The following is a 15,598-nucleotide window of genomic DNA, read 5'->3' on the forward strand; positions in this document are numbered from 1 at the left end:
TGGGAGCTGGAAAGCCAAGAATGACGTCTTCTGAGGGCTCAGGTCAGCCAGGGTGGTAACCAGCTCATTCAATGTCCCGGCTTGATGATGTGTAAAACAGAGCAACTTAATGCTCTCCATGTCCTTCCTTAGTGACTCCTGCTCAAATCCAACTCTTCCCACCACCTGTCCCCAGTGGTCTCCACTGTTACCTCTCTTCTGGGCACCGGCCTCTGCAAGACATAACCAGACCCTATGGCCTGGCTCCTGCGTGAGTCCCTCACCGCAAGCGCCTCGTGCTTGCCACGAAGTCTGGTGGGCGTCCTGCTGCCGCTCTCCGCCCCACCCTTCCAGGCCTCTCTGCTCAGAGAGGCGCAAGGAAGGACTGGCGGCAGGGCGGGGCTTAAGACGAGCATCTCACCTGGTTCACAAAGGCCTCCCTGCGAGCCTTGTCATGGAGCATCACACTCTACTCCACAAAATTGTTCACCTCCCCCTCAGCTTGGCAGCCTCATTCCTACTTCCTCCCTTGGGCTACCCGAACCCGATGGTGGGCAGCCTTTGTGATGGTGACAGTGGGGACTGGAGTTCAGAAGCTGAGAAAGAGGGTGATGTCTCATCCATCCCCGTGTGTGTGTGTGTGTGTGTGTGTGTGTGTGTGTGTGTGTGTGTGTGTGTGTGTGAGAGAGAGAGAGAGAGAGAGAGAGAGAGAGAGAGAGAGAGAGAGAAATACTGCTTTAGTAAAGCGTAAATGTGCCTGTAATAGAGAAGCCCAGGTAAAAGTGTCTGAGCAAAGTAGACATTGATTTCTGTCACATCAGCAGTCTATAAACGCCTAGTTCTATGTCCCATTCGCCGGATTTTGATCGCATGATATCTAGTAGTCGAGGATGCTTGGTAATGTGGTCTTCTATTGTATCCAGCTAATAGCCCAATGAGTCCATCTAAGCAGCTCACGTGTGTGATTTGACTCTCTTTCTCCCCCCCCCCCCCCCCGGTCTGGCTGCAGCAGGCACTGGTCTGGGGGGCAATTGCACGGGCTGTGTCATATGTTCGGAGGAGAACGGCTGCTCCACCTGCCAGCAGAGGCTCTTCCTGTTCATCCGCCGGGAAGGTATCCGTCAGTACGGCAAGTGTGTGCACGACTGTCCCCTCGGCTTCTTCGGAATCCGTGGCCAGGAGGCCAACAGGTGCAAGAGTACGTGTCTCCTCCCGTGTTGTAGGCAAGCTTGGGTAGAGCTACCCCGTATTCTACCCTCTCCCCAAACATACCCTGGGGGGAAGCAGAAGCATGCCAAGCTGGAGCTTGCTGGTTTTAGCCAGCCCTAGGCCAGGTAGACTCCTCCCTGATTCCATCAGCTCTAAGAGGACACCAGCAGCTCTGGGCACAAGCAGGGCAGGGAACCTCCATGTCTACCTCGGTTCTGCATGGCCTTCAGCAGGCTTCTCTCCTCCTCTGGGTCTAGCTCTAGTAGGGAAAGTGGTCCTGACCTTTCCTCCATTTTCACTGTGACCTAGGACAAATTATTACTAATCTCTGAGTCATGTGGGTAAAGGGTGAGGGAGCTTCACTCTCAGCCCAAATTGGCTATGTGACATCTAGCTATTGTTTCCTGTGCTCAGTTTCAACTTAGATAAGAAAAGGAAGGCCTCCTCATGTGCAGCCCAGCTCAACAGTGTACAAGTCTGAGCTGGTGGCAAGATACTGTATCCAGATCCCAGTGACCTGCACAGAGACCTTCCCGCCTCAGGCAGACCCATGACTCGTGTGTCTGTATCCAGATCCCAGTGACCTGCACAGAGACCTTCCCACCTCAGGCAGACCCATGACTCGTGTGTCTGTATCCAGACCCCAGTGACCTGCACAGAGACCTTCCCACCTCAGGCAGACCCATGACTCGTGTGTCTGTATCCAGACCCCAGTGACCTGCACAGAGACCTTCCCACCTCAGGCAGACCCATGACTCGTGTGTCTGTATCCAGACCCCAGTGACCTGCACAGAGACCTTCCCACCTCAGGCAGACCCATGACTCGTGTGTCTGTATCCAGACCCCAGTGACCTGCACAGAGACCTTCCCACCTCAGGCAGACCCATGACTCGTGTGTCTGTATCCAGACCCCAGTGACCTGCACAGAGACCTTCCCGCCTCAGGCAGACCCATGACTCCAGACCCCAGTGACCTGCACAGAGACCTTCCCACCTCAGGCAGACCCATGACTCGTGTGTCTGTATCCAGACCCCAGTGACCTGCACAGAGACCTTCCCACCTCAGGCAGACCCATGACTCGTGTGTCTGTATCCAGACCCCAGTGACCTGCACAGAGACCTTCCCGCCTCAGGCAGACCCATGACTCGTGTGTCTGTATCCAGACCCCAGTGACCTGCACAGAGACCTTCCCACCTCAGGCAGACCCATGACTCGTGTGTCCCTGGCTCTGTTGCAGAATGTGGGGCCACGTGTGACAGCTGTTTCAGCCAGGACTTCTGCATCCGGTGCAAAAGGCGTTTTCATCTATACAAAGGGAAGTGCCTGCCCACCTGTCCACCAGGCACCTTGACTCACCAGAGTACCCGGGAGTGCCAGGGTGAGTGAGGCCCTAGCCTTGGGGGAGACATCAGGAGACCTGAAATGTTCTGGGGTGATGGGCAGCCCAGCCCCCTGTTGGCACACAGAGAATCTTTGGGGCTCTAATGTCACTGTTGCTATCAAGATCATGGATACTGTGCCACCAACTCTGGCATTACTATTGTCACCAAGAGTGTTCTCACCAGCAGGGCAAGAAGAAACAGTGTTACCGTAGCTTCTCAGAAAGTCACTTCATCTGTGTCCTGGGGCTTCTCTGAAGATTATTAGAAAGAAACACAGGGCCAGGGACATGGCTCTATGAGGAAAGGGTGGGTCCCCAGCACCCACGTAAAAGCCAGGCACAGTGGGTGCTCTCTGTAACCCCGGCACTGTGAGAGACAGGTGGACCCCTGGGGGTAGCTGAGATCTCTGTCCTCACACTTCAGTGGGAGACAGAAGGGACATGCAGTTGGTATATAGCACGTTAGGTGCAGAACCTTTGAGAGGAATTCTGAAGTGGTGTAAAGTTCCTGGACGCAGCCCGTCAATCACTCCCTACACCTTTCTTCTCTGGTGTGACCTCCTGGGTATGTCTCTGAGCCTGCACTCCCGTCCATGACCAGAAAACAGAAGACACCAGTCTGCAAAATGCTGCTGCTGCTCGAGGCCCTCTGCGGCTCTTATTAGCCTCTGGCAGAGCCCTGGGCAATCCGGTTCCCATCTGTGACCTCTTTACACATCTTCCTCCTCTTCCAGGCTGGGCCTGCCTATTGTAGGTCAGCATCCTGGGGACTTTGTGGGGTTTCCATTCACTGGAAGCACCTTCTACCTCTCCTTCCCACCCCACTGGATACTCAGTACCATGGTGTCCTCCAAGAAGGCTCCCCGGACTGAAGGGTGTGGTCCATTCCTCTTCTGGGCTCCTACAGCTTCTGTGCCCTCCAGAACTGCACAAAGCACCCCTGCCTTCCTGCAGTATCTCAACATAGTGAGTTGTGGGAGGCAGGCAGGTGCATTCTGGGAGGCAGGCAGGTACATTCTGGGAGGCAGGCAGGTGCATTCTGGGTGGCAGGCAGGGACATTCTGGGAGGCAGGTGCAGCTACCTTTCTGTACCTGCAACTCTGGGTCTCACAGTAGGTGCCCAACCTTGGACTTGTCAGGTGAATCCATAGGGTAGTGGCAGCATAGCCACCTTGGGTCTGGCTGGAGACCTGTTCCCACTCTGCTCTGTACACCTGTTCCTGCTCCAGCCCTCAGCACCTAAGACTGCAAGATGGGACATTCACTGTCCCCTGAGCTGGGTGCTGCCTCCTGCTCAGAAATGAACCAGATGTATCTGAAATTCCGTTGTAGTGACATTCCTGCTGAGCTCCTGGCTTGGCTCCAGAGAGCAGCCCCTAGCCCTCCCTAATCCTTCCTTTGTTTAACCACACCTTTTGTTTCTCTTACCTTTTGTTTCTCTTTTTTGTTGTTGTTTTGTTTTTTTGTGTGTTTTGTTTTGTTTTTCAAGACAGGGTTTCTCTGTGTAGCTTTGCGCCTTTCCTGGAACTCACTTGGTAGCCCAGGCTGGCCTTGAACTCACAGAGATCCGCCTGGCTCTGCCTCCCGAGTGCTGGGATTGAAGGCGTGCGCCACCACCGCCCGGCACCTTTTGTTTCTCTTATCACCTTATGTGAATCTTGTCCAAGAGTCAAGGATCAGAGAGTCCCCCAAGGATCAAAGGCCTATACAAAACTTGTTCCAAAAAAACCAAAAAACTGAGGTACCTGATAATTCAAATAAATTGCACCTGACATTTGGTCTCTAGGAGCTCTTTTTGGTTTACTTTAAAGGTACAAAAATTAACTATCTAAACTATAAAAAAAATAAATAAATATGCCCTAAGTAAAGAAAAGAATGCTTCAGTCCTTCCAGGCTGGACCCCTCCTATAGCCATGATAGGCTAAATTCATTCTTAAGATGCCTCTATGTCTTCATTCCACAGATCCACGTAAACCCACACACTCATGTAGCGACCACACAACTACATTCCCTCTTCTGAGAAGTTTCTGCCCATCACCTCCTTGTCCCTCACAACAGCACTGGGTGGCTTTGACCTTCTACAACTGATCGAGTTCAAAGTTAGAACCCTGATCCTGAGAACCTTTCAGCAGCCAGCTGCCTCTATGTCTGCCCCCAGTTCCTGCACCTTTCTGAATTCCAGCCACTTGGCCTATCAAATCCTGCTGACCAAGGAGGCATAGTTCAGCTTTGTTACCTCTTCTGTGAAGCCTTCTGCTTCACTGGCAGGAGTCTGCTCTGGCTTCTAGCACAGCCTTCATGGAGCTCTTTGCAGTCTCTGTGTGCATTCTCTGCTACCAGCCATAGACTGCGTCCCTAGTAGGTGGAGATCCTCAGACTGCTGGTCCTTACATCCAAGAGGCACACACTACCATCTGACTCACCTGTCTGTCTCCTTCTTCACCCACAGAAGAGTGTGAGCCAAGCCCATGGGGCAGCTGGAGTCCCTGCATACACAATGGAAAGACTTGTGGCTCAGGCTGGGGCCTAGAGACCCGGGTGCGGGAAGCTGGCCCAGCTAAGCAGGAGGAGACGGCAAGCTGCCGAGTGTTATCTGAGTCCAGGAAATGTCCTATAAAGAGGCCCTGCCCAGGAGGTGAGTCCTAGGCCTGCAGGGCTGCACTGGGAACAATCCATGGGTGAGCTCTAAGTCTCCAGGGGCAGAGACACCCTCCACCACACACACACACAGATGGCATCTGAAGGCCACCTGAAAGGTCCCTGATTGCCAGCCCTTCCTGTGAGCTAAGTATCACCTATGGGGTACTTACAGAGAAAGGTCCCAGATACAGTCGGAAGACTGATTGGCGTACCCAGACCCCCATTTCCAAAATTCCAATTAGGATTTTGGGAAAGTCTGCTGTTTCTAGTGGAGTTCCTGAGAAAGCCTGGGAAGTGGGGGCTGTGGGTGCAGAGCAGTGTAACACCCACACTGTGATACAAAAGAGACGTGATGCCAAGAAGGAGATGCTTGACCCAGCGTACAGGGATCAGTGGGAGACAGGTCCCAGGAATGCAGAGAGCCAAGGTTGCCATAGAGATTTGAGTGCAATACTCTAAAACCTAGGCACGCACGTGCAAAGAGACCTCAGCTCTGAGGAATCGATGCTGTCAACTATGGAACAGTAGAATGGGGGGGGTATGCCTATACCACCCCACTACATACCACAGGAGCCCCTTCACTGGGGAAGGTAAGACCACAGATTCCAATGGAGACCACTAAGAACCCCCAGAAGAGAGAGCTGTGAAGTATGAAAGTCATCAGCACCAAAAAATCAAGGTTAAGGCCAAGAGCCTGGCGTATTAAATTCTCCACAGTCACTGGCTCATTTGATCTGCGCAACGATTATGATGTAGGTGTAGTTATTATCCCATCTGGGGAGACTGAGGCCCACAGAGCTTGAGTCACTTGCCCCCGGGTCACATAGCCAGAGTAGGTGGACCTAGAGGTCAAATGTTAATCAGTGGCAAAGAAGAATAGTCGTAGTCAACAGTGAAAGACCTGGAGCCAGGACATAGGACACACAGTTGGGACATCGCAGAGGCAGAATTTAAATTCAGGGACTCTCCCACCACCATCACGACCCACACATACACAATGAGCAATTGGGACAGTGAGTGGGACCTAGATGAGACTAGACACCCAAAACTCAAGGAAAGCCCCTTCTCACAGGATGCTACTAGCTCATGCTTCTCACATGAGCTGTGGCTGCAGACACTGTGGTGATCGCTCTGAGTGGCATATGCTTACTGTCTGAGTTCCCAGAAGGCTGCAGAGCCTCCTCGTATGGGCCTCAGCCCAGGCACCTTGTCCACTCAGAAGTTTTCGGAGCTCCCCTTCCAGAGTCATCACTGGTCACATCATGTCACAGCAGTGACACCTCTAGGGAAAAGCCCTGCTCCGTCTGCCGTTGTGTGTGGTGTCTGTGGTCTCTGGAGGCCAAGGCTGCCTCTGATGCTGGAACAGGACCCAGATGTTGACTTTGTGGGATGAGTAGATGCATGGGTGGAGGGAAGATAGGTGGATGGGTGGGTGAGTGACTGAGTTGATAGTTGTATGAGTGGATGGGCAGATGGGTGGGTAAGCAGGAGTTAGTTGGATGGGTAGATGGGTGGGTGGGTGGGTAGGTGCGTGGGTTGAAAGACACGGGAGTGAGAGGGTCAGTGGATGGGTAAGCAGGTAGTTTTGTGAGTGCATGGATAGATGAGTGGAAGGGTACACAGGTGTACAGGGAGGTTGCTTGGGTAAGTAGGAGGGTGTGTGGGTGGGAGGGTACATGAGTGAGTGAGAGAGTGGGTGTGAAAGGTGTGCAGATGCAGCTAGCAGGCTAGCGTAGAGGAAAGATGGGGACAAAAATCACTCATCTCTCCCAATCCCAGCCTTCAAAGCTGCTAAGGACCTCCCTGGTAGTACTCTCATATGTCCCCAGATTCCACCCTCACCTGTGGCCTGCACAGTGTCTCCAAGGCTTTAGATTTGGTGGGAAGGCCCAAAAGTGGGCAGCCTAGTCTATGGGGTGCCACTGAGTCTGCCCTGCAAAGGGAGATGTTGAGGCCCTGCCTCTGCGAGAACACAGTTAACCCTGGAGGAATAGTTGTTGCCCTGTCTGTGACAGGGTTCAGAGGTCTCTCCCTGTCTGCTATGTGCCCTTGGGAAGCAGCGCCCTGAATGATGTCGTCAGTCCTGAGAGCACACGGCTCCCCAGGGACCACCTTGAGACGAAGAGCATAAGAAAATGGCTTGGGTGAGGAGACACTTTATAAACTGGAAATGTAAGGTTGGCCTGGCTCCCAGACACACCTCAGTCTGTCTTCCTGCCGGCAGAGGAGTGCCCCCCCACACACACACACACACTGGGAAGGATGCCCCAGGGAGCTGGCAGATCCCTGCAAAGGCGTGCAAGCCAAGTGGAACACCACAGGAAAGCGCAGACGGGGCTAATGACAAGTGAGCAAAGAGAGGCTGCCGGGGCTGGAGAGACGGCTCAGAGGTTAAGAGCACTGACTGCCCTTCCAGAGGTCCCGAGTTCGATTCCTAGCAACCACATGGTGGCTCACAACTGTCTGTAACGAGATCTGGTGCCCTCTTCTGGCCTGCAGGGATACACATAGGCAGAACACTGTATACATAATAAATAAATAAATCTCATTAAAAAAAAAAGGGGGGGGTTGCTGAAGGAAGCCAGCAGAGGACCCTGCCAGGGGACATTCAGCTCTCCTAAAGACAGCATGCTGGGACTCTGTCCACACCCTCGGCCGTCTGGCCACTGGTCACCCAAGCAGCCTCAGCCCAGATGAGCTTCTCTGAAGGGAAATCAGAACTGGCCCCAGGTGCCCCAGGCCACTGAGCAAGTTCATTCTGACCAGCCCTTGGTCACCTTATCTGAGAAAAGGGCCTAATCCGGTGCTCACATTCGACACATGCCGTATTCCTCCAGGGTTGGTAGGGTATGCTTGGGTCTAGCTGAGACCTGAGTCTGGGATTTGCAGCAGCTGTACTGTGGGAACAGCTGAGACCAGCCTCTTTTCCCTCCCTGTCAAATGGGCTAGAAATGGTAGCTTTGTGTGCATTTACTCTCCATACTCTCTGGGTCATCCGGCCCGCATCTATATCTCGGGGTTTTGGGCTGCAGGGACGCAGGTGAGGGCAGAGCCTGGCTGGAAGTAGCCGGAGAGTTGACAGGGACTTGTGCAGAGAAACTGAGTCTCCAGCAGGAAGTCTTATTAACATACGTGGAGAGGCACGGGGTCCCCTGTGAGGCCGTTGCCCAGCTCCACCTCCACTCCAGGCAACACCCTCCTCAGGTCAGTGTCCTCCCGACCCCCTAGGAATCACCGAGGAGGATTCTGTCCCGAACAATTTCACCTGCAGCCCCACACTTAAAACAGGGTGACTTTGAGTCCAGCACTCCAAGCCTGCTGGGAATACTTGGGGTTCCCTGGTCTCTCAGGACCTCCCTGGACCTGTGCTCTCTTACAGAGAGAAATCCCAGGCAGAAGAGCCGGAAGGATCGACGCCAGCGCAAGGACAGGAAGTCGGAGCGCAGGCCACAGCAGCATGGCTCACAATGACCGGCTCCAGCTCCAGCTCCATCATCTGGCCTCTGCCCTTGGCTCGCTGCACTTCCCTTCTCCCCCTGCTCCGCTCTTTCCCACATCCTCCCTCTTTCTGTCTTACCTTCCTGTCTGTCTGCTGCACTTTATCCATCTCCCTTTTCTTCTCTCCCCTCATCCCCCTCTTTACTTTCTGGTTTCTTCTTTGGACCTTTCCCTCTCTCTGTGCACCTTTTGTTTTTTGTTTCTACCTGCCTTACTTTCTATTCTTCACTGTTCACCCCCAACCCATTCACTGACACACATAAGAGACTGTGCCTGTGTTCTCCATGTGGCTCTCGACACCTCAAAGCCAACGTATTTCTTCCAGATCTTTCTGTGACTCTACCCTGACCCCACCTTTGCAGAGTTACAATTTAGGAGGAATAGGGATGGGTGCAACTTGACTGGTCCTGGGAGCCCAGCTTCGAGCCAGAGAGACCCTGTAACCTGAGGTGTGAGCCCTTCACCAGGACCAGTCCCTCACGGCCATTTTTGCAGCACCCAGCCATGGCCTCTGCAATGAGGCTACCGGGGATGGGTTCCAGGATCTCCCTTGCACCCCTTGTCCAGGATGGTGGTGTAGGAGTCACTAGGGACCCTTTGGCTAGACAGTGGCCTCAGGCCCACTGGCACATCCTTTTGGAAATACCTGCAACACACCCTCAGTGCCCCCTCTGGTCTCCCTCCCATAGTGCCCGTGACCTTTCCCCCAGCTGACCACCCTCCCAAGGCCTTGGGGGACCCATGCACAGAATCAAGTGGGACATTTATTCCTGAGGGAATAAGTCTGTCATCTCAAAGGCTATTGAAGTTAAGTGGAGCTTAGAGCTGTTCCCACCCACTCTATTCACCACCCTCCTACCTGCCTGCCCATCATACCCATAGAGAAACCGACAGTTAAGGAAGTGATGGCCTTCACTCAGCACATCATGTCTGTGAAGAAGCCTGAGGGTGTTTGGGGAAGCAGTAGGAAAATTGCCGGGTCAGCAGTTGGGATGGCTTCCCACTTACCCACCTCCTGTGTGGACATCCTGAGGATCCTCTACTGGGATTCCTCCAACTCCAGGCAGGAAGGACACTGGGAGGAGCCTTCAAGTAGCTCAAACTAATTGGCAAGGCTGTCCTTACCCCTGCCATTGGCCTAGGAGCTGCCACCGTTGCTGGGGAGGAGTTTGGGCAGTAGAGCTCAAGGACAGCTGGAGAAGGACGCGGTACAGGCAAGAGAGACGCTCCATGTGATGTCATGTCACCCCCCCACACCCGCAGGCAGTAACCCTCACATGCACTCTACACTTGGCAGGTGAGGGTCCTCAGCACACTCCTGATCCCATAGCTGTGTTCCTCCATGGTGTCCCACGGAGAACAGCCGGATCCCCTGCTGGCCAGGCCAGGCTCCCCACTTCCCTGTAGAAGTTCACACCCCTGAAATGCTTTCTTGTTTTCAGACCCCCGGCTATTTTTTAAAGAAAGAGAAAAAGAAAGAAACTCATGAGAGCTTCTTGGGCATCAGATAGGGTTAGAACTACCATGTCCAGAAGTTCACAGTAGCAGATTCTAAACTCCCTGGGGCAGCTTCCACCAGAGTGTTCAGGTTGAGAGGGGGCCAAGGTTCGTGGGGACTGACGGGACAGGGTTTCCACTGGAGTGCTTCCAGATCCTCTTAAGAAGGGGACTCAGGAGCTCTGTCATTAAAACGCTTGCCTTGCTACAGTAGGACCTGAGTGTGACTCCCAGCACCCACATGAATAAAGCCAGGCATGGTGGCATGCCCTTGTGGTCTCATGGCACCAGGGAGGCAGAGACATGCAGATGCCTGCGGCTGTTGGCCAGTCAGCCTGCCCCAAGAGGCAAGCTCCAGGTCAGTAAGGAGCCTTGTCTCCAAAACTGTAGCCAGCACCTGACAAACAACACCTGAGGTTATCCTCTGGCCTCTACACACTTGTACACAACAGGCATACATATGTGAGCACACACACACACACACACACACACACACACACACACACACACAGAGAGAGAGAGAGAGAGAGAGAGAGAGAGAGAGAGAGAGAGAGAGAGAGAGAGATCGATCACGTGAGCTTCAGCCAGAGGTAAAAGATGACATATCCTAGCAAAGCCTCAGCATCATGAATTAGTTACAGCCCAGGTCCACACTTGTCCTCTGTTTGACTTCTTAGAAACCCAGAGCCACCAGAAAGAGCATGGTGGCTGAGTCATGGCTGTGACCTGGACTCCTGGTAACCTGGTGTAAGCTCAGCCTGTGAGCGGTTGACTGTGAGTCTGGGCCAAGCCATATGTCCTCTTGGGGCTTGCACTACTCCTTTTGATGAACGAAGAGGAGGCAAGGCTGGACTCGTCCCATTGCCTGCATCTGGAAGGTCCAGCCACGTGCTGGGCTTTAAGGGTTTTTTTAAGCTTCAGATTTTGGGGTCCCACCCCAGACCTATACATTATGAACAATCTGAGAAGCAAATGAGACAAATGAACTTACTCGAGGCTGAGTTGAGGGGAAGGGCACGCTGAGTTCAGGGTCTGGATTGAGGGCCATAGCTCCAGCTCTGACCCCACAGCTCAAAGGTCTGAGTGTGTGGATAGATTGGAGACGGAGATATGTTCTGTCTGGAGTTCTCAAGCCCTGGGCCACTGGAGGCTCTAAATTCCACAGCTGTTCCGGGACCTGTTCTCTGGCCTGCCATTATCTAGCCGTGTTCTTTCTCCCATGAGGTGGGGGACCTGATATTCTGCCCCTAACTGAGAGCTCTGGGTATTTTTTTAAATATTGTTTTAATGTTTCAAGGTTTAAATGATTCTCCCAGGGCCCCCACTGTAACCTAGGGCTTCTGCCAACTACTACACTTTTGTGGTCCATTTCTCCCACCTTCCTGGTAAGGGAAGCTCCATGTCATCAAGAACTCATCTGAACGTTGCTTGTAGGCAAAGCTGGAAAAGTTCAGAAATGCCCAATTTCTGGAGTCATGGAGAAGGCCAGTGAGGTTGTTTGGCCCCTCAGTGATGTTCTAGTGGCAGAGATGACACTTTGCCCCTCCTACCCTTTGCCATTCCTGCTAGACTGAACCAGGCCTGATGTACCTACGCTGTCCCCATCTCCACCAGACGGGTCACCATGGGTTGCCTGTTATTCCCACATACAGCCACTAGAGGGTGTGACTCAATCAGGAACTGCCAGCCTGTTTGCTGCCCACTCTCTGAGCTTGGGGGCATATTGCTGTCCTGGAGGACAGGGAGAGACTGCCTCCCACCTCAACTGACCAGTGACTTCAGTGGAATGGCCTTCACAGCAGCACACAATGTCTAGAGTCCAGACCCCGGCCCCAGGCCACTCCAAGAACAGAACAGAAGCCTGACTCCAAAGACACCAGCCAACATTCCAGGAGAGCCGTACTGACTGACCTCTGCAGACACCAGCCCCAGGCGACCGTGAACATCCCAAGTAGTTTTAAGAAAATTTCATTCATCCCGTGGAACCCTTCTGACTTGGAAATGTACATTCTAACAATAAATATGATAGTGATGGTGATGGTGTTCCGTATTAGTTTAGTGCCTGGTGCGTGGTAGAGGTTAAGAGTCTCTTGATTCTTCTCTTCAGTGGAGACCACAGTAACTCACATTTTTCTGACTCCCTCCTATATACCTGAATTTTAACAACCTTTATCTCCTGTTTGTACTCACAACCCTGTCAGCCAGCTTATAGAAGAGAGGGACTCATCCAGATCCGTCAGCCTCATCCACTGAGTATAAAATGCATAAGATGCCTACTGTGTGCTTCACACAGCAGGATGCTGGTGATAAAGACCTGGACATTTGTCTCCTGTGTGCTCAGTCAACTCCCATTGTGTGAAAGGCCTTTTGCAAAGGAGGCATTCTGGGAAGAGGGTTAAAACATCCATCCACAGCCCATTGGTCAGAGATCTCAAGCCCAGAGAGCCCGCTGATAGCAAAAGGCATGAGGGAGGCTGTGTGGAATCACTTTATACAAAGGGCCACAAGATCTATTCCCATACCAACTTCAGCCTCAGAAGCGTCCAGATCTTGGACCATGGGCCCAAGGTGAGGCTGCTGTTCCTGTCCTGGGCCTCTATCACTCAGCCTACCCCACAGCCCTGGGTTGCCACCTGCCTGTCTCCGTGAGGCAGGACAGACACACACCCTCTCCTACGCTGGGAAAAGGCGGAGGGCCAGTAAGCGGCTCCTCCAGGCCGATGGTTCCAGCCCCAGCTTGGAGTCTCCCCAGTGAAGGCTGCCCTCCTGCCTGGGCTCCTGACCCTCAGAACCCGAGGGCATGATTGATAAAAGAACAGCCATTTTCTGCTCCTGGGGTAGGAGAGGGCCATTTCCCAGCAGCACACAGCTGGATTGGACTGATCATGAGATCTATCTCCTAGGGCAGACATGAGATGTGTAAGAACTGAGGACAAAGTCACAAATGCCATCTGCACCCCCGCCCAGCTATGAGCCACAGACGAGAACCCACAGTCTCTGCCTCAGTCTTTTCATCTGTGAAAGGGGATAAAAGTAGTCTCCATGGTGTCAGTGTGAGGTTTCAGCAAGGCAGTGTGTGAGAAAGGGTTTAGAAACTTAAGTGCCTACGATCGGCCTGCTCACTACATTTGCATTCAACAGACATTAACTAAGCACGCTGTTGGAGCAAGAAGCTAGGCCAGCCATTTAACAGGGAACACTAAATCCATCCTCACCAGAACACTCTTTAGTGGGTTCTTTCATTAGTTTTTTGTTTATAAACAGGGAATCCAAGACTTAGAAAGAAAGCAATAGAGTGGGAACATGGAAACAAAACAAAACAAAAACAAAAAACCCCACCACAGCCACATCACACACTGACCAGGACCATCCTCACCCTCAGCTCGTGGGGTATCTACAGGTTGAGTTCCATGACCCTTCCTGCAGCTTGTTTTGTTCCTGAAGGACGAGACCTGCTTTGCACAACACGGGAGAGCAGAACAGGTCCTCCCACAGGAAATCCAAATCATGGTGGCCCATCACAAAGACGCCATCTTTCATAGAGGTGGAATGGTGATTACACAAGTCTCCATTTCCCCCGCCTTCCTCAAAGGTGTGAGACTCGGCCCAGCTACTCTAGAAGGCTGACCGTGTCCCCACAACGGCCATGCACACATCTCCTGGTCCCACCACCCACTGCCTCGGTTCCCCTTTCACTTACACTGGCCCACAATCAAAATGTCAAGGGTTCCTGGGTCCACGGCTGCTCCTCTAGTCCCATATATGACCGCACACAAGGAAACTAGAAATACCCAGGAGGGCTGTGAATATACACTCTCCGTGGATACCAACTGGCATAAAGGCATCGTGAAGGGCCTTGTGATGGATGGCACGGTTAAGTGATGGACCTGCTGACAGAAAAAGCAGATCCCATCACAGAGTGCAGGGTGAGACAGCTGTGGAGGGGAGAGGACCGCCCTTGGTGTGCAGGGCAGGCGTGGGCCAACCCTGTGTGAAAGAAGACCCTGGCGGCTTGGGGGAACTAGGCAAAGGCTGGAGCTGGAGGGAGGCAGTGAGGGCCTGACTTCACTTCCATGCCTTTTGAATTTAAGCCATTTGACCTTAACAGCAGGTCGGAAAATATCACGAAAACTGGTCTTAAGATGCCCTTAAAAGGACTCCAAAGGCTTCAGCGTAAATTCCGAAAGGAAGCCTCTTTCAGACGATGTTTAGAACTTAAGGAGAGACACTCCTCCCGCCCACAGCGTGCAGCTCCAGCTGCTTGTCAAAGACTGAGGGTCCAATCTTGAAAGCTGCACCATCCACTGCTTCCCAGCAAGCCTGCTCCTGTCCACACAGGCCGTGTCCCCTCCTCCACCTCCATGTCCATGTCCACACAGGCCATGTCCACTCCTCCACCTCTGTGTCCATGTCTACACAGACCATGTCCACTCCTCCACCTCCATGTCCATACAGACCATGTCCACTCCTCCACCTCCATGTCCATGTCCACACAGGCCGTGTCCACTCCTCCACCTCCGAGCAGGCTCTGGGTGTAATGCTTCTAAGACATGGTCCAGATGCCCAGACTCTGCAGGACTGGGCCTCCACTCTCTGGGTCCCTCTGTCCTCCCTGAAGTGAAGCCATAGAGTGTGTCAGCAAGTCACAGGGCATGTCTCCAGCACTGTGCCTGGCTGGCTGCTTGGCCCTGAGCGAGTGAGCACCTCACCCTGGTGGCCTTCCCAGGATGGTGGTGGAATCAATTCAGTGAGGTGTCAACACCAGGCATTCAGCAAGGCTCCGTGAGACAGGTAACTCTTTCTGTCATCATTCCTTTCATTCTGTCACCAACCCCTGAATGAAGTCATGCATCCTCTTCACATCGACACTCCTCCTTCAGGGAGACTTGATCTATTTACCTTTCTTTCCTCCACCAGCTCCCCCTTCTATGCTTTGCTTGTCCTATACCTGTCTAGGTCACCAGGGGGCAGCAGTGTCTGGAAAGCTGGGAAAGGAACCTTGAGGCTGAATTGGGTTGGGGGAGAGGCCACCAACAGTACCCATTTCTCCACCAGCATCCTACCTACATCACAGTCTGCCCTTAAGGGAGGGAAGCCAGGGCAGGAACTCAAGCAGTAACTTGGAGACATTTTTTTGTTTTGTTTTGTTTTTTTTTTTTTTTTTTTTTTTCGAGACAAGGTTTCTCTGTGTAGCTTTGCGCCTTTCCTGGGACTCACTTGGTAGCCCAGGCTGGCCTCGAACTCACAGAGATCCGCCTGGCTCTGCCTCCCGAGTGCTGGGATTAAAGGCGTGCGCCACCACCGCCCGGCCCTCGGACATTTTTTTTTTAATACACCCCAGGCCCACCTGTCTAGAGATGGCGCCTCCCACAGTGGGCTGGGCCCTCCCACGTC

At 53.0% G+C, this 15,598-nt stretch overlaps 1 protein-coding gene across 1 annotated transcript in view; it reads left to right on the top strand.

Moving 5' to 3' along the window:
• The window catches only part of Rspo4 (R-spondin 4), a 43,877-nt gene extending 35,197 nt beyond the window's left edge, over positions 1–8,680 (top strand). Inside the window, exons 2-5 of the mRNA XM_059259659.1 lie at positions 989–1,177; positions 2,426–2,566; positions 5,019–5,204; positions 8,589–8,680. Coding sequence (XP_059115642.1) covers positions 989–1,177; positions 2,426–2,566; positions 5,019–5,204; positions 8,589–8,680 — 608 coding nt within the window. The remainder of the gene's footprint in view (positions 1–988; positions 1,178–2,425; positions 2,567–5,018; positions 5,205–8,588) is intronic.
• Positions 8,681–15,598: the final 6,918 nt, after the last annotated feature.

The sequence above is a fragment of the Peromyscus eremicus genome, chromosome 4 (genome assembly GCF_949786415.1).
Source record: "Peromyscus eremicus chromosome 4, PerEre_H2_v1, whole genome shotgun sequence".
Taxonomy (NCBI): domain Eukaryota; kingdom Metazoa; phylum Chordata; class Mammalia; order Rodentia; family Cricetidae; genus Peromyscus; species Peromyscus eremicus.